Source organism: Acanthochromis polyacanthus, chromosome 22 (assembly GCF_021347895.1).
Source record: "Acanthochromis polyacanthus isolate Apoly-LR-REF ecotype Palm Island chromosome 22, KAUST_Apoly_ChrSc, whole genome shotgun sequence".
Classification (NCBI taxonomy): domain Eukaryota; kingdom Metazoa; phylum Chordata; class Actinopteri; family Pomacentridae; genus Acanthochromis; species Acanthochromis polyacanthus.
Genome location: NC_067134.1, coordinates 17,982,052 through 18,000,874, shown reverse-complemented (window position 1 = coordinate 18,000,874; position 18,823 = coordinate 17,982,052). Strand labels below are relative to the sequence as shown.

General features: G+C 40.1%; 1 protein-coding gene and 1 long non-coding RNA gene across 5 annotated transcripts in view; one reads left to right on the top strand and one right to left on the bottom strand.

Moving 5' to 3' along the window:
* The first annotated feature begins 1,217 nt into the window (after positions 1–1,217).
* Positions 1,218–9,660, top strand: LOC127531783 (uncharacterized). Its single transcript, XR_007938874.1, has 2 exons — positions 1,218–1,381; positions 2,430–9,660. It is a non-coding gene; the product is annotated as an uncharacterized LOC127531783 (long non-coding RNA).
* The window catches only part of LOC110962372 (voltage-dependent L-type calcium channel subunit beta-4-like), a 27,347-nt gene continuing 17,589 nt past the window's right edge, over positions 9,066–18,823 (bottom strand). For 2 of the 4 annotated variants that reach the window (XM_022210312.2, XM_022210314.2), the window contains 5 exons: positions 18,494–18,603; positions 18,054–18,205; positions 16,267–16,362; positions 15,438–15,623; positions 9,066–14,052 (listed from right to left, as the gene is read on the bottom strand). In XM_022210312.2, the coding sequence (XP_022066004.1) occupies positions 13,792–14,052; positions 15,438–15,623; positions 16,267–16,362; positions 18,054–18,205; positions 18,494–18,603 (805 nt within the window). In that variant the 3' untranslated portion in view covers positions 9,066–13,791. Of the gene's footprint in view, positions 14,056–15,437; positions 15,624–16,266; positions 16,363–18,053; positions 18,206–18,493; positions 18,604–18,823 lie in introns of all 4 variants that reach the window. The other 2 variants (XM_022210311.2, XM_022210313.2) reach the window with 1 other exon arrangement.

Below are 18,823 nucleotides of genomic sequence, written 5' to 3'. Positions count from 1 at the left end.
GCAAATGAATACTGTTTGGAGCATGTACCAGTAGTCCCTGGTACTCACAAGTAACAGATGCCATGCAACCAGTCAAAAACCTCCTCAAGACAGCCAGTGATCCATGCAGAGCACTACTGGCTGACAGAACCACAGCGCTGGCAAATGGCTACAGCCCGGCACAGCTTCTCATGGGACGTAGACTCCGTACCACCTTGTCTATGCTTCCAGAGGCCTTACAGCCAGCCTGTATCTGCAGCAAAGGCGTCACGTGGAGAAAGAGAGAAGGATGAGACAAACAGAATGTTTCAACAAAAGACACAGAACGAGAGATTTGGACAAACTGTTACCTGGACACTCAGCTTGGACTACAGATGAAAAGCACAGGACACAGTGACATCTGTCCACCCAACTCCACAGTCTGCTGTCGTCAGTGGACCACAAGGGACGATCAGAAGGAACCAGATGTTGTCCGAACTAGGTCTGGTAGGGAGGTGGTAAAACCAAAAAGTCTAAATCTGTAAAAGTTATCCATTAATATTTCTCATATGCTGAGATTCTAAACATTGCCCTAAAAAATTCAATACAGGATGCTTTTGCATAAAAACGTGACTTAATTCATGGAATAATTGTTTTAAAAGAAAAACAAGAATGTTATGGGATTGTTGAAATGTAAATGAATTATATTTGCCCTAATATAGTGAGTTAACCAATGTGAAGTGAGACTATTTGATATTCTGAATGTATTTTGTGTCTTTACAGCTCAGAAGCCAACACAACAGCAGTGGTTAGCACTTTCGCCTTGCAGCAAGAAGATCTCTAGTTCGAGTCCCGGCCTGAGCCCGGGATCTTTCTGCATGGAGTTTGCATGTTCTCCCTGTGCATGCGTGGGTTTTCTCTGGGTACTCCGGCTTCCTCCCACAGTCCAAAAATATGCTAAGGTTAACTGATGACTCTAAACTGCCCGTAGGTGTGAATGTGAGTGTGATTGTTCGTCTGTATATGTAGCCCTGTGACAGACTGGCGACCTGTCCAGGGTGTCCCCTGCCTTCGCCCGAGTCAGCTGGGATAGGCTCCAGCACCCCCCGCGACCCTAGTGAGGATAAAGCGGTGTATAGAGAATGGATGGATGGATGAAGCCAACAACAGCTGCTGCTGCTCATTCACTGGACACAGCTGGAAACTAAAACTTCTCTGGATTTTACGGATTCTGCCTCCACGTCTGCAGGAGTTTTCTGTTTGTTGGTTCCTCCTCCGACCACCAGGTGGCGCCTCCTGCTGTGGATTGAGGCTGTTTGTGAGAAAGTGGAGGTGGATCAGCTGCAGCTGACGCTGGTTTGTTGTTGTTTCTGTTGTGGCTGTACAGTGGCTCCAGATCCAGGATGCAGGACACTGAGTCCAGGTGAGCTCAATCAATTCACTTTGATTAATTCTGAGCAAATTCCCAACATTTGTTATCTGACAGCGCAGAGCATAGTGAGGTAGAGACCTGATGAATTACAAAGAGAGGAGAGAGAAGATCCAGAGTTGGAGTTGACATCAAATCATGATTCCAGACTTTCAAAGCTCCAAGTTGTAATTTGAGGCTTCAACAGAAGCTGCTGCTGGTTTTAAAGTGAATGAGTTGAAGATTCTCTCTGAGTGGCTCTTTGTTGTGATGTTTGCTGCTGCGTCATTTTAAAAGCAGATGATCCATGCAGAGCACATATTTAGTCCCAGTATCATCAGGACCGTGACAGTACCGGAGCCAAAGTGTCCCGTTTTACAAATGAAGAGCAAACGATGACATTAGAGAAGCAGAAAGATGATAAAGTCCTGACACAGACTGACAGTGACGCAGCTGCAGCAGCTGAAGGAGGGAAAGCTGCAGAAAGTGCAGAAAAGTCACTTTAAATATCATCATTCATCAGATGCCGTTCTTTCATGCTGCTCACAAAACCATTAATTATGTGACGAATCTCACGTTAAGTCTCATTGTGATGGTTGTCAGACGCTTTCAGTTTCATTCCTTCAGCTGCTGGAACGGTTTTGGGAGCGAGTAAAGAACAAATGTAGAATTGTTATTTGAAGTGATGAATAGACTTATTGCCAGTCTTGGGGCTTTAGTGTGTGGATGAGTTTCTGTGTTCAGATTCTATGGTGATACAAAGGAGGTAGAAGAATGAGATGAGTTTGCTTGCAGCTCTGAAAACTCAGATCTTCCTCTTCTTTTACATGTTGAAAATTAAAACCCATTTCAATAAATCCAACTTTGGACGAGATTCTCCAGAAATAAAGTCTCTTCCACATTCTAGAAGAAAAAGGTGGTTGAGGCAGTTTTTCTTTCAGTTTTTCTGCCTCCAGCTTCATCACCAGTGATGTTTAGGACTCATTATTGTATTTTACGCTCTCTGATGTTTTCTTTTCTTCATGTCTGGTGTGTGAATCATTTCTGCTTTGTCTCCTCACAGTGTCTCATGTGGCCCTGCAGCTTCTCCTCAGAATCCTCAGAGGCCGACTCAGAATCACTCCCACTGGGAAGACGTGTGAAGGAAGGTCCACCCGGCCGGTCCAGGAGCTCCGGTCCAGCAGAGCAGCGTCAGGATGGAGACGCAAGCAGGCGAGTTAACCAGAGAGCCGACACGCTCACACCGACAGCTTCCCTCCAGATCACACTTTATGTCTTCAACTAGGACTGGAGGTCATTTGTTTGGAGCTAAACTCTGCTGGGTTCTTCTGTAGTCCATCCTTTTAATGAAATCAGTGGTTAAACTGTGACGGAGATGAGCTCAGCCTCCTGACGTCCACGTCAGTCTCCTTCGGTATCTCAGCATCGCCGACTCCCAGAACAACACCAGAATAATTCTCTTCATTTACGGTGCAGTTTTGAAAATCCAAGTGACAAAGTTCTTCACAAAATGAAAACGAACCATCACGAAATGATTAGAATTAGAAAATCAGATAACAACTATTTGGTTCAATCTGGTTCATTCATGTTGAGTTTTAAATAAATGCAGAATAAATTGATTTCCATGAAATATCACAATGTTCAGTTAGATTTGGGTGATTCTCCTGATGGAACTGAACATCACAGATGACTAGTCCAAGTCCCATCAGAAGGTTGAAAAATCCAATGGTTCCTTCTGTTTTTACAGGTTGTGACACTGGTAAACGGTGAAAACTGCTGAGCTGCTGAAATCTCTGAGTGGAGCTCAGGATGAAACCCTCAGAGCTGTTTTACATATGGTAGACACTTAGACGAAGCAGCAAATGTGTTGGAAAGGAGTTCTGTTCTCAAAGATGTTTTAGCAGACAGGACTTTTCCATCAGATAAAGACTTGTACAACCCTGGGCAAAGGTGATGGAATCACTGGTCCTGGAGGATGTTCATTCACTTTTTTCATTTTGGAGAAAAAAAAAAAAGCACATCACAGACATGCCACAAAACTAGAGTTATTTAAAATGGAAACTTTCTGGCTTTAAGAAACACTAAAAGTAATCAAGACCAAAAAATTGTGACACCAAGACACCACCAGCACTTTGTTGCGCCACCTCTGGCTTTCCTAACAGCTTGCGGTCTCTGAGGACTTAACGAGTGACTCTTCAGAACTCTTCATCAATGTGGCTCCAACTTTCTCTGGTTGCTGTTACCAGATCAGCTTTGCAGGTTGGAGCCTTGTCATGGACCATTTCCTTCAGTTTCCAACACAGATTTTCAATTGGATTGAGATCCGGACTATCTGCAGGCCACAGCATTGATCTCATGTGTCTTTTTTCCAAGGACAGTTTTCACAGTTTTTGCTCTGTGGCTCTAAGATGCGTCATCGTCTTGACAAATGTCGTCATCGTCCCCAAACATCCTTTCAATTGATGGAATAAGAAAAGTGTCCAAAATGTCACCGTAAACTTGTGCATTTATTGAAGACGTGATGACAGCCATCCCCCCGGTGCCTTTGCCTGACATGCAGCCCCACATCATCAATGACTGTGGGAATCTGCATGTTTTCTTCAGGCAGTCGTCTTCATGAATCTCATTGGAACGACACCAAACAAAAGTTCCAGCATCGTCACCTTGTCCGATGCACATTCGCGATTCATCACCGAGTAGGACTTCCATCCAGTCGTCCACAGTCCACCGTTGCTTTTCCTCAGCCCGTTGACTCCAGTTTCCACCCATTGGTTCCTCATTTGTTTTGCTGCATTTTCTGTTTTCAAGACACGTTGCTTTAGGTTTTCTGTCTTGACGCTTTGACGTCTTCCTGGGTCTACTAGTATGCTTGCCTTTTACAACCTTCCCATGGTCCAGATTTTAGACACAGATGACAACAAGCAGCATCTTTTGCAACATTCCGTGATGATTTACCTTCTTGAAGAAATTTGACGATCCTTTCTTTTGTTTCAACGGACATCTCTGGTGTTGGAGCCGTGATTCATGTCGATCCGCTTGGTGCAGCAGCTCTCCGAGGTGTGAGCGCTCCTTTTCGACCGCAGACTAATGAGCACATTTAATCAGATGCAGGTGTTAGTTTTGGAAATGGAAATTTGTAGGGTGATTCCATCATTTGTTCCTCAGAACTGAGTGATTCCACCATTTTCCCCTCTGCTTGATCTGAAAAAGCAATTGTTCTTGATTACCACATTTTTTTCTTTCTTTTTCTTTCTTTGAGTGTTTCTTAAAGCCAGAAAGTTTCCATTTGAAATGACTTTAATTTTGTGGCATGTCTGCGCTGGAAAAAATGCCCCTCTCAACACAAGAAGAAAAAACTTGTTTCAAGGAACTTTTAAGTTGAAATTTTTGAAAAAATCTGCCAATACAACAAGTGAAAAAGGGCTTGGTAAGATTTTGTGAAATAAGATATATTTACAATGTTCAGATCTCAAAATTAGCTGGGAAAACTTATTTTCAGCTATATTTTACCAGCATTGTCAAGCTTAAGTGTCTGAAAATAAGCTGGATATGCTAAAAAAAAATCAGTTTTTCACTCAAAAATAGATTTTCGCTTTCATGTAACCTCCTAATTTGAGACGTATTAGCCCTCTTCATTTATCCTTAAAAATTTCCCTTAAAAGTTTAATTTAAAAAAAATACCCCCAAATTTGGCAAGAACATTCTTGTAAATATTTTTTTTAAAATCAGTAAAAGTCTTCCAAAAAAATCCTAAAAATATCTAAAATGATTACATGTACATCAGTAGAACTTCTGATATTTTCTTTTTGAACATTCACAGAAAAATCAACCAAAATCCAGCGAAATTCACTTGATTTTGGTTGATTTTTATGTGAATATCCTTAAAGAAACATTTTAAATTATTTTTTTTCCACCAAAAATTGTTCAAAAATTCACCAAAAATGTTGAAAATGTGAACATCTGTTGGGGATTTTGAATGGGGAGGAATTGCAGTGAGATTTTTAAAATGGATTGTTTGCTGTTCTCTCCCATTTGTGACATGAAGAAGGTGACTTGTGTGGCTTTGAAATTGTGCTAAAATGTCAAAATGAGTGATCAGGAGAAGAGTGTGACTTTTTGAATTGTGTTTTTTTAGCATGTTCTTTAAAAGTCATAGACACATTAGCTTGTGTCTATGAGTTTTAAATCTTTTGGAGATTGTGTTTTTTTTTTTCTTTTCGTGTTCAGGTGATCTCCTTGTGGAATAGAAGAAAACCCTGTATTTAGGCATGAAGTGCCTGCAGTCCAGAGGTAGTGTCAGTGGTTGGAGACTTGGAGAGCAGGGTTTGATACCCTACCCTGGTGAAGCTTTTTCTTAAATTTGGGCCAAAAATCGGAAAAAAAAAAAAATGCAAATAGAGTGAACTTCCCCCCCCCTCCCATCTTCTTCCCCTTCCCTTCTGGTCCATGTCACCCTCGCTTTCTCTGTCACCACCCTTCCAGTTGTCATTTACCCATTTGTGCTACTCCTTGTTTCCCAGACTTTGGTTCCAGTGGTCCTTTATCCCATTTGTGTTATTCCTTGTTTTCCAGACTTTTGTTCCAGTTGTTGTTGCTCCCATTTGTGTTACTCCTTGTTTGTGATTAGTCCTTGGATTTGAACCGACAACGCTCCTCATCAGAGTCCGCTACCGTACCGCTTGGCTATTGTGGTCCGTACTGACTTATAGCTTTATTTTCATTTTATCACGTAAAGCATGGTACTGAACACGTCCAAAAAGGTTCTCAGTCAGGATTTGAACCGTGGAGCTGCCATATGACAGCCACAGAACTTATGTTTACGTTATCTGTCACGCAAGGTCTCTGGTAGAGTTTGTCTTAATGATGGTACCAAGAGGTTCTCAGTCAGTCAAAAGACAAAAACACCTTTGAGCTGGATTTGAACCAAGAACCTTCTGGTGTAAAGGCACAAAACTTACCACTGCACCATCCGTCTTACAAAGTGTAGTGCTTAGTTTTCTCAGATGATGGTAAAAAGAAGTATTAAAGAGGTCAAAGTACAAATAAAAGGGCCAGAGGGGGATTTGAACCCTAAACCTTCAACATTAGAGGCACATAACTTACCTCTTGCACCACCTGTTTTAGACTAGCTGGCTTTTCGATTTCTTAAATGATGATACAAAGAAGTATTGACGAGATCAAAATAGCAAAGATCTCAAGGGGAATTTGAACCACAAACCTTCAACATGAGAGACACAAACTTTATCGCTGCACCATCTTTCCCGCAAAAATTGGCTCTAACTTTGCTTAAATAATGGTACCAATTAATATTTGCGAGGACAAAGTAGAAATAAATGTCCGTGGAGGGATTTGAAGCATAAACCTTCGACATGAGAGGTGCAAAACTAACCTTTTTGCCATCTTCCCCATAAGATAGTCCATTGAGTTTATTGTAATGATGGCACCAAGAGATTCTCAATCATCCAGAGAACTAAAAGAGTCTTCAGCTGGATTTAAACCGTATACCTCCTGGACGAGAAGCACATAACTTATCTCTGCATCATCTGTCTTACAAAGTGTAGCTCTCAGTTTTCTTAAATGATGGTACAAAGAAGTATTAAAGAGGACAATGCACAAATAAAAAGTCTTGAGGTGGATATGAACCACAGACCTTCGACATGAGAGGCATAAAACTTACCTCTGCACCAACCATCCCACCTGTTACAGCCGTAACTGTGCTTAAATGATGGTACCAGTTTGTTCTGGTGAGGACAAAAGCTCTGCAGGGAGATTTTAAACGACAAACCTTCAACATGAGAGACACAGATCTTATCTCTGCACCGTCTTTCCCACAAAAATTGGCTCTAACTTTGCTTAAATAATGGTACCAATTAATATTTGCAAGGACAAAGTCGAAATAAGTGTCCATGGGGGGATTTGAATCATAAACCTTCAACATGAGCAGCACGAAACTCACCACTGCACCAACTTTCCCACAAAGCGTAGCTCTAACTTTGCTTAAATAATGGTACCTATTAATATTTGCGAGGACAAAGTACAAATAAATGTCCGTGGGGGGATTTGAAGCGTAAACCTTCGACATGAGAGGCATAAAACACACCTGTACATCAACTTTCTCACAAGCTGCATGTGTAACAATGCTCAAATGATGGCACCAGTCAGTATTGGCGAGGCCAAAGGAAAAACAAAAGGTCTGAAGGGAGGTTTCCGGTACCTGGCTGATCTTCTCTGGAAACAAGTGCAGAGCCGCTGACATACTGGGCCACCCACAAAACCGTTTCCCCAAACCTGTGTAATGTAGCCAAACAGCCAGCCTCATTTGTGCGATGTGAACGGATTTTTTCCGAGGCGAGGGAAATAGTCTGTCAAAGAAGAAACCGCTCGAGTCTGATAACTGTGGATAAACTGTTTCTTAATTAAAACTCATGACCAGTTCCATAAGCACACCCTCTTTACCAGTGAACCCCAAGACATACTACCAAAATCCATAAAATAATCTGTATTTTTGTCTCGACTGCACTTGATTTTATTGACCACTAGATGTCCTACTGGAGCTCTGTGTGTTTGAGTTCCTGTGTTGAAGAGTTGCGACAACTGGGGATTTGACGCCATTTTGTTTCCATTCACTATGTCACACCCTAATACACCCGTGACTGTGTGTGTACTCGCTTAGCGCGTGCGCTATGTGTTTTATTTGGATTTTTACATTCTAAGCTTTCTAGTCATCGTTCAAAAGTAAAAAAAAGGATGATTTCTTATCAATAATAATGATTTTTATTTTTTTTACAATTTAGAGGACAGATTTGTGTATGAAGACAGGAGAAACGGTAAGGGGGAAGGGACACTTATGTAGACTTATTTGAGCAATGCGAAATAATTTACTTCGGCATTCTGGTATATCCCCCCCCCCCATCTCCTTCATTATTCTTTCTTTTTACCTTCTCTCTCTTTAACTATCTCTCTTCATCCCTCTCATCTCGTGTTCATATCATCTCATCTTATATAGGTTCTCTCCATCGTCTCATCTTACATCTTATCTTTTTTTCATTTATCTTCATCTCAACTTTTTTCTTCTCTCTTCTCATCTTCAAGCTATTTCATGTTTCTATCCCTTCATCTTATCTCCCATCTCCCTCTTTTCATCTCCCTCTCTCTCTCTCTTCATATATCTTTTCACCTCTCTTATCTATTTTCATCTCTCTCATGTTCATCTCATAACATGAAAGTACATACATGGGACTAACCTGGCACAAAAACGATGATGAAGTCGGTTTCCACCCCACTCTCCGGACTTTATTTTCCCATTTTCCTTCTTTCACGATCACTGGGAAACCTAAACATGTGGAATCCCTTCTCTGACCGATTTGTGCACCCAAAGGCACAACAGCCCGTCATTTTTCATGGAATTTAGGAAGCGTTGGAAGACCTGGAATTACTCTCTGCAGTGTAAACAACGTTAACAGGAAAACCCGGCGTTTATTAACTGGAAACAAAATGGCGCCCATAGATCACGTGACCAAAATTTTCGGACCCGTCATGTCGCCACTGTTATATACAGGTACTCTAATTTTCATGTATAGGAGTTTCGACTTCCCTTTTTATGCAAGAATAAAAGCATCAACACACATTAGGAAATTAAAGTGAATTTTTCTAAAACAACTCTAAAAAAAAATACAGTTCATAAAATACTGAAGACAACTGTAGAACGACTCTTTTATTTTTAAAAAGAAATGTTTTAAGTCACTTGTAGCTTTGCCTGAAACACAATCACCTCCAATTTCATGTATTTTTCTTTTTAATTCCTTTTTATAAATCAGAATGGTATATTATGCATGCAATACCGCATTAGCCGCTTAGGTTTTCATCTTCCACAGAAAGAAACGAACAAACAAAAGAAACAGATCAACACAAAAAAATCCCTTAAAAGTCCAGATGAAGCTGCTTGGAAAAGGGTGGTTGGAGAAGCCACAGCATGAAGCGATGTACACAGTTTGCGGTTGCATAGTACAGTACATGAAGTTCCTCATTTTAAACCAGCATGCCGCTTTGTATTGCACATTACTGAAACTTTGTATACTGGACCTTGCTGTTGTCCCAGGAGTCCCACATGGGTTGTCGTCGTCTCATTTCAGCACATGTATACAGCAAATAGCATCTCTCAAAGACATTATGTACATTTATTTGTTATAAAAATAATCGCCAGCAAATATTCATCTATTACTTTACTACTGGAATAAATGTTTGTTCTTATACTTCTTTTCGTCTTTTTTTTTTTTTTTTTTTTTTTACATTTTACCAAAGAAAATCCTCCCTAGAAGTTCTGGATTTTGTGGTCACCTTGAGATTTAATCAGTGAAAAAATAAAATCAGTAATGATTTTTTTTTGTTTGTTTTGAGACAAAAGTTTGGCCACACGTATAGGCAAAAATAAAAGAAAGCAGACTTTGTTTTTTGAGGTCTGTGAGCGAGCGTGGCGTCATTTTGTTCTGCTCCAATTCCGTAAAATTCTCATTTCTCATCGTTTCGGGCGTTCACAAAGAGAGGGATGGTGGGACGCTGGTCTGGAAATCCCTTCTGATTGTCTCAAGCAGCCCAGCTCGACATTGGTTGGTTTGATTTCGAATGGTAAAATGGCTCCCTGTTTACTCAACCAATGGGATTTCTTTATGCTATGTGGGCACAATGAGACAGAGAAGCTGCTTGTAAACAGTAGCATTATGCACTTTCTTTTATCATTTGGAGTCTTAGTGTTTCCGTCCATTAACAAACCAGTGGACAACAAAGAAATAAAAACAATAAAGAAAGGGCAAAGAAATCAGAAATATCGTGTGCCCTTGTACCAGATTCACATTGTAGGAACAGTTGCTCAAAAACCACCTTAGCTTTTTGCTTACTCTTTTGTGCTATGCAAGTTCTTTTTATCCAGATCTACAAAGTGATCTTTCGCACCTTAGTTTTGCATTTATCTAAATCTATAAGAGCTGCTTTAAACCAGGGGAACACTCAGCATTTACTGTCAGGTCAGGGAAGTGAAGGGAGGAAGATTAGTGGGGCATTCAGCCATGTTCTCTTTTTCTCTAATTAGGCCTCACAAATTGGCAAGACGTTGCAAAGCTGTGTCAGGCTGTAAAATTCTCAGGGACAGTCAAATATCTTGTATATAGGCCAGAATTTCTGCCCACTTTCTGAAGAATCAAATGAGAGTAAAAGATTTTCAGGAAGTCGACCAAAAGAGATACTAATGCAGATTAAAAGCAGAAAATTTACCTACATACTGGACAATTCTGCATCCCATGATCCAGAAAATAAGACCCCCTTTACATACAACAAACAGTTCTTCTGTCACAAACCTAAAATCAGAAAGATGTTATATTTATATGTCATTAAATTGAGTTATTTCTTGTCTGATTAGTTCAAAAAGTATTTCATCAGCCCCTGAAATTTTCCTGAATTCCTCATACAACTTCATGATAATTCTGCATATTTCTCATTGGATTTCAGAAATGTTCGAATTTTAAAATGGAAAATCACCTTAAAAGCAGCTTAAGCTCTTATTAAAGCAGTTTCCGATCAGTATCTTAACTAGACAACACTCTGTATAGATCTGAGGCAAAAAAAAAAACATTAGATGATAATTCACTCTTTGTAAGGCACCAATCTAATGTGGTGCTGCAGCAGTAACTACTGTACATCATTTCTGTCAGAAGGGAAGAAGTCTAACTGTGAAAAATAGCTTCGACATGCCAAAGAAAATTCTTTAGACAAGCATGTTCTGTTTCATACTGTACATTTCTGATAAAGAGAGCACATCAGGAAACATCGTCTCACTTTGCTAAGATGTTTTTCCCCTTTAAAAGTTATATTTAACTGGCTTTGTCTTTCTTGATTAGAGTTGTGACTGAAGGACCAAACTTGACTTTGTAGAAAATGTGTTTTAAGCAAACTTGAAATGTTAAAATAAGTTAAAATAATTCGGATAAATAAAGTTATTTCCCTAATTTGTACATTTTATGAATAGATTTTTCCATTTTTAACCAAATGAATACAATTTATTTGAGTCAATCTTAACATATTTCCCAGTTAACTTGATTTTCATTAATAGTTTAGTTCATTTTGGGGTTATTTTAATTGTCAGGTTTGGTCCTACACACACTGAGAGGAAAAAAAAAAAAGTGAATTCTTGTGATTTGTAATATTGTGGCATTACAAATTCAGCGTAGCCTCATGAAATCCAACGAATTCACAGCCTGAACTACGGTTAGTGTTGGTTGTCATGTCATACAGGAGGTTGTATGTATGCTCATTTGCTACAAGATATTTGTGTGTAAAATAACACAGAATAAGGACAAATTAAAGACACGCCGCCAGCAAAACACATGAATCAGATAACGAACAAATCACGGTTTTCCTTGACCTGAAGAGATCAAACTATGGAAGCCATGAGCAGCCAAAATTATAGAAGACTTGTTATCTTTTCATCCCAAGACTACAAACTGTTATACAATCAAACATCCACCACCACTTGTCCATATTTACTCCCTTTTTGAACTTGTTGATCTCATTATTCCAAACTATTGGACCATAAGAATTCTCTCCAAGACCTCCAATCTGGATAAATTATATGAAGACTTAGATTAAGAATGTTCTACTCTGTCTAATTTACTTTTCCAGGCTAAAGACTCTGTCTGTAGTGTTTGCTGTCTGGAGATAATAAGATGATTAAGTCATATTCACAAGATAATTCTTAAAAGAATATGTACAATAAATAATGACAACAAGGCTTAAAAACGTCATCAGCAATTCGCAGCAAGTTCCATACAAAGCACCATGTGTGTTCGGTAAACTCGGAGCCTTTTTGTCAGGGCTGTGTCAGTTATTTCAGTGCACGTTCTACCATATAACAGAAACTTCTACCAGTAGGATGGCTCCACTTTTATATCATGCAATTCTTTCTGAATGATCAATGCTTGAATTATTTTTCTGTGTCATTTCAGTGTCTTGACTGAGTTACAAACCTCAGGGATCCACGGACGTCATTTTCTTTTCTTTTTTTTTTGAAGGTGCCCCATACTTCTACAAACATCAAGTTGATTACAGTAGGGTTCTATTTTACGTTTGGAGGGAACATGCTCTGCAGTCAGGACAACATGCCAGCTACACAGAGAATGAACGTGATGCAACCGATCCTGCCATGTCACATCTTTGCTGTTTCGCTCTCCTAAGACCAAGTAAAGGAACTTCGATAGCGAATGGCATGGCTTCCCGGCAACCAACATCTGTGTGTGTGTTTAACCTCTTTCAATTTAAAGCTGACAAAAAACAAAACAAGTTGCCGCTTCAGGAGCAGCTCTTTAAAGTCTATCAAACGAGGGGCAAAAACATCCGACTTGCTCAAGAGGTTTTCACAGCATTGGTTTTTAAGCCAGTCCACATCTCAACAACATCAAATGCATCTCAAGTAGTATTTTGCTATTGTATTTCACTACGCTATCAGACACACTGTCACAGCTACGCCTTCCCTAACTTTCTAAGTGCTAGCTGTTGAGAACAGAAGCAGTATAGCCTTCCCCTACAGTGTAACTGAGATCTGATCCCAGCACCATCACAATCTGTTCTGCTTATGACGGTGAGGGTCTTCACCCAAATTAAATCCTAAAACTATGCTACAGAAAAGCTGGCCTTTGCTCAAAGTGACTTTCAAATAGCAAAATAGTTTGGGAATGTGAAGCACCAGTTTTCAAAACTAGCAGCCAGATATCGTCTGCACACCGAACCGCAAACCACCACCAACCGCCTGTCCACAACTGGGTGATTTAGAAAATTGGACCTCCGTATCTACACCTCGTCAAGGGAGAATCCAGAAAGCTACGTACAAAATATCAGTGAAGTGGATGCGGAGGTTGATCATCTATCAGCATGCAATAAGCTAAATGGTGAGAGGATTTATACATGGCCCGTGGTAGGAGGGCAGCAGCCTTCAGCAGTCTGTGTGCAGTGGACTTCCTGTGACCTGGTGTGATGTTCCAGGCACTCTGAAGCCCACACATCATCACCATCTGACCACTATCCATAATTAGCTTGTTGACACGGGCAACAAGCACAATCTGCGCTGCACATCTGCTGAGCTCTGTGTTAGTACAATCCCAAAAGGTCCCAGAAACACAAATTAAAGGAATTGGTTTGACAGTATTCGTTAATGTTGGCATCCTGAACCTCCTAACTACTTGATTGACGGGGGTTGCCCTGACAGCTCGATTAAAATCAAATACCTGAACATGTTTTTGTTTGACTTTGAAAGAGAAAAATAGCCAGGTAAGGAAAACAAAAGCAGAAAGGTACAATTTGGGACCGTCTTTGCTCTATTGCAGCGTTTGTTTTGGATGGAATCTGGGCCTATTTGGGCCCTGGTGGTGGTAGGAGTGGGTTCAGAGCCGGTGCCGGGAGTCATGGCTGTAGCTGCCCGGTGAACTGCGATTGCGATGTGGCTTGTATGCATCCTGATAGGGGTCCTGGTAGTCCTGGTACGGGTCCTGCTGCTCTCGGCTATGCTGCGAGCCAGAAGACATGCGGTTGCGTCCCTTATGCGCCCGCTCGTTGTGGTAGTTTTCGTCCGATGTCATCAGGTTGCGCCGTTCGTTCGGGGTGGAATGGTCTCCTGTGTGGTTGCTCTGTCGCATTCTTTGGCTCTGCTAATCACATGAACATACCAAGGACGTGAGTAAGGCTCGCTGTAAAATTACACCATCTTTTCCCACCAGATTTGGAAATGCAAACCTGTTTTCATATGCCCAGATTCAATGCTGGTATTTTCAGTGCAATATTCTGACAGCAGCTTGACGTAAACACACCACAGAGTTGCATTTATTTGTCAAGATGAACATAAACAGTACAGTAAACTGTAACCTAAACTTCCCTCTAGATTAATGAAGTATCCATCTATCAAATATAATTATTCACTTTCTTGCCGAGTGAAGATTAATACCACTCTCCTTTCTATGCCATCAATATGAAACTGGTAGAAAGAGCTCTCAACAGAAAAGCTAATGAGTGCACTTCCCGAAAAGGTGAGTCACTCCTTTAAGAATAAAACCTGATTACTCCTCAGTTCTTACGGGTTCTCTACAGTCACTGATGCTGACTTGGCCAAGACTGTAGTCTCAAGGTCAACTGCTTGGTGGATATGCTCTCATCTGACTAAATTCTGATTGCTTGGACAATAGCCGATATTACTTTTACAAGAAAAGCACTACATCCACACTCTTCCAGGATTCATCTATTGTTTCTGGCAGCAGGAAGGTAAGACTACCAGTGAACACCCCCACGCTTTTACAATTTTGAATTCACCCAACCAAATGGAGAGTTTCAAATTATTTGACACCATGTCAAAGAAGTCGGCGAGTGACTGCACTTTGTTCAAGCAGTTGGCCAGAAAGACAAGTGTAAACTTTGCAAACACAAGTAGACTAACTTGTCTGGCTTATATTCCTCGATACTTTTTGTCCTGTCACAAGCTGATTTCATTTTATTAACAAGGTCATTTATGATCAAGTCTTGCCACTTGGCAGCCATATTGTTAATGCCCACAGGCAGTTTTTTCAGGCTTATAATTCATCTCAACAAAAGAAATAAAAATAATAGCCTCACCCTACGTTTGCAAATTGGTGGATAATAACGATATTTTGATTGGTTGGCATCTTAATTAAATCATTCTTACATCACCACTCACCTTTATATAAGGCTTTTTGTTGTTTTAGGTAATTCATTTCATACTATGTGGATGATGGAGGTTGAGACACTAGAAATGCCATAACTTCAAATGTTTTTCTCCATTACATCAATACAAAGATTTACTATGTACAAAGCACTAGAATCAGAGCGTTTACACATGAATTGTGTTTTTGAAAATCAAATATTCTGTAGAGTTTGAAGTGCTGAAGAGGAGAATGCACAAAAAATGATTGTTGTTGTCATTTCCCCACACACAAAGTAGAAAGCTCTACAAATAAACAGTCAATCAAAAAAATCAACTAAAACATTCCCATAAAGGAGCCTGAGGTGAGTGGAAGTGTACCTGCAGTCCAGAGATGCTGGTGGGGTAGGGGGTGAGTGTGGTGGGGCCCAGGTTGCGTCCCAGCAGGGGGTTTAGAGGGGTGGCCATCGAGGTGTGGGTTGCTTTCCAGTAGGCCTCGAGGTATTCGGCGAGATGCTCACAGGCGTCCTCCAGCTGGTTCTCATCCAGGATGATGTCAAACATTTCCTGTTAGCAGCAGATGGTCGCAGGAAGGAAAATAAGAGAAGATGTCCACTCTGATAGTGCATGTGTGGTTTGCTGCATTTCCATGCACGGTGTAAAGAATGATATTAGTGTTGTTTGTGAACAACTTACACTATTTACAGAGAAGATAAAATAAAACACTAAGTGAAGTGTGTTAAAACAGAACTGGTTGCATTACATTTTGGAGGAAAACCTGCGGATAAAATCTGTTAGCTTGTTCTAGAAAATTTCTCGCAAAAACTAAAACAGATCCAGCTACTTCCACATTTGGGTTTAAGGCACAAGATATTTATTTGAGCTTAAGATAAAACATCTTCATACACTACCAGTCAAAAGCTTGGACACACCTTCTCACTCAATGGTTTTGATTGAATTATTTTGCAGATTAAAACTGAAGACATCAAAACTATAAAATAATACATACCGAATAATGGTGTAAACAAAAAAGTGTTCATCTTCAGGATTAATCTACAAAATAATATAAATAAATAAAAAGCATTGAATGAGAAGAGTGTGTCCAAATATTTGGCTGGTAGTGTATTTGTGGAACATTCTTTGGACACAGAAAATAGTCAAAGTTGAAGACCAACACGCCACTGTCTGGGACATGAGGACGGCCACTTACCGGTGGACACTGGGCCAATTTGTCTGCTGCCACAAGCTGGACATTCAGGTGTTTGCTCTGGGACTTCCCTCTGGACTTGACTAGCCTCTGCAGAACCTGGATTGCAGAGGAGGAGAGTGTGTGAAGCGTGAACCAAATGTATCGCAGCTCTGGGTGCGCTTGTTTCAGGTCACCTGGTAACCCTTAAGGCAGGAGCTGTAATTCAACTAAATTTGCTTGTGTATGTAGAGACTTAACAGAGCCAGTCATAGGATTGCCAACATAAATTGCTGACATGGTGAATGCTCATATTGCATTTGACAGAAAAATAAATACTCATCTTAACAGATTTTCCCATTAAAACAAGAAAATAAATCCTTTTTGGTTTTATTGTGGCCTGGTCTGACCAGAGCTTAAACTACAGCTGAGGACAGTGAGCCCAAGTCTTTGCATCCGTTACTTTCTAGAAATAAAAATTACACATGGCAGGCCATTAACTGATTGCTGTGTATACTTAATATATTTGTGTCTGTTCACTTTTAATCGACATAACACATTGAGAATAGGAATAACCATGAAGTGAATGAATGTGTAGATTAATTGACTTTTATCTGACCAAGTGTCCATTGGCACGACAATTGCCGACGTCACTTTCATAAGCAGAAACATTAATAGCTTGAAGGATTCATTCATTGTTTTTGATAGTTTGTTGGTGAAGTTACACTGTGTTAAAATGCATGGCCAAAAAGTAGAGGGCAAGTTTTGCAAAAAGCAGTTTGCACATCGCAACTCAACAACTAGCATCATCTGCAAATAGTAGGCTAATTTGTCTGTGCTATATTAATCAATACTTAACAGCTGATGATTTCAAAAATCAAATGATATGGGAGGATACATGATGGTCTGCTCTGAGTCTGTTTTTATCATTTTAGTACAAAATAAAAAGGCTACCATGATTTAATATGCTGCAAATAGTAGTTTTTATGTTCATTCATAATTAATTTATGCTTAGGTAGATTACACTCAGTGCATCTAGAAATAACAAGCTTTTTTTGTCTGCAAATAATCAAAAAACAATCCATTTTCTTTGGTTAACTACAGTCCTAAAACTACAAACAGTAAGCAATTACAAAAGATGTCCGACAGTGTTTCTATACCGAAATGAAATTTCTGATTAGTGTATACACTGGTCAGTTTTGCAGACATTTTGCATGCTCTGAGTGTGGTGTAGAACACGTGCAGGCTTCACCTGACCGGCATGTGATCATTCTTATAAGAGTGACCTGCTTCAATCGAAAAACTGACAACACTTTGTAACAGAAGTGTTAGTGCTCTGGGAGACTCCCCAGAGTGAACATGTCAGTTTGCTTAACCCCTCAGACACAAACAACTTATCTGAGTGTTCACTGCTGTAGAAGTGCAGCAGACAAACTCTTCCATGCAAAGGTGCCAAGGATGCAGAGTACTTAGTGCAGATTACTTCAGGACTGACTCCACACACTAATTAGAAAGCCTTGCATGTTAATCAGAGGCTTTTAAGTATTTCATGCTGGTTTTGAGGTAACATTTGTGCACCTGTGGAGGGGAAATATCAATCTAACAGAGACTGTTACCTTAAAAATGTTTAGGTGCTCTTGCTGTTTGTCTCCAACTGAATGACTTTTGTATGCCGTTTTGTCCAGGCTGGAAATGATGATTATTAGTCCATAAAACCCACAATTTTCTAGTAAGCTCATCAAAGAAACTTAAAATGAATTTGACAGCACTGAAGTGCTTTGGGTTTTTCGGGGGTTTCATGTTCTGGGTACCTTTGGCGAAGAGACTTTAACGTGGACGATAATCGGGGCCAGGGAGGTCTTGAGGAGCTGGGCTGGGTGGTTGATGGTGTCGGCGTCAAGCACCACCAACTGCAGAGATCGCGCCAACTCAAAGATCCTCTCGATCTCACTTTGCACCTCAGCTGATGCAACAAAACACGATTCAAGCACAAAACAATCCACATTTAGACAGTTACATGATCTCTAAACAATGAATTAATTCACCCAACAGGTTTGCTGCTCTTTATGTAAATAAGAAAGCTGTTAAAGACATTTCTTCAGCCTCTATGTAAACCTCTAACCTGCCATTTTTGTCTAATATTCAGTTGGTTGATTTAGCTTCTCCAGTTAACAGCACACATGCAAAACATGCTAAGCCTTAATGTGTATTCTAACACGTTAATATGGACAGTGGAAGACAGTTTTCTCACCCAAACTGGAGCGAGTGTTGGATCTTTCAATTATGGCTCTCTTACTGGGGTTGTTGAGAACAGACCTCTTAGCCAAAGATATATCTGCTGTAACTCGTGTGATAGATATCCTGTAAAAAAAAAAAAGAAAGATGCACACTATTACCATGGAAACAAATTCAGCGGTAAATGCAACGTAATGTAAAGTTTTATCCATGATAGAAAAAAACAGTCATGAGAATTTCCTTCTGCAAACATCTTTATATTTTGATCAGCATTTATTGAATTAGGAGAGGAAATTATTAATAGGTGGTGTGCAATATGTGACAGTTGGCAAGCAATCCCACACTG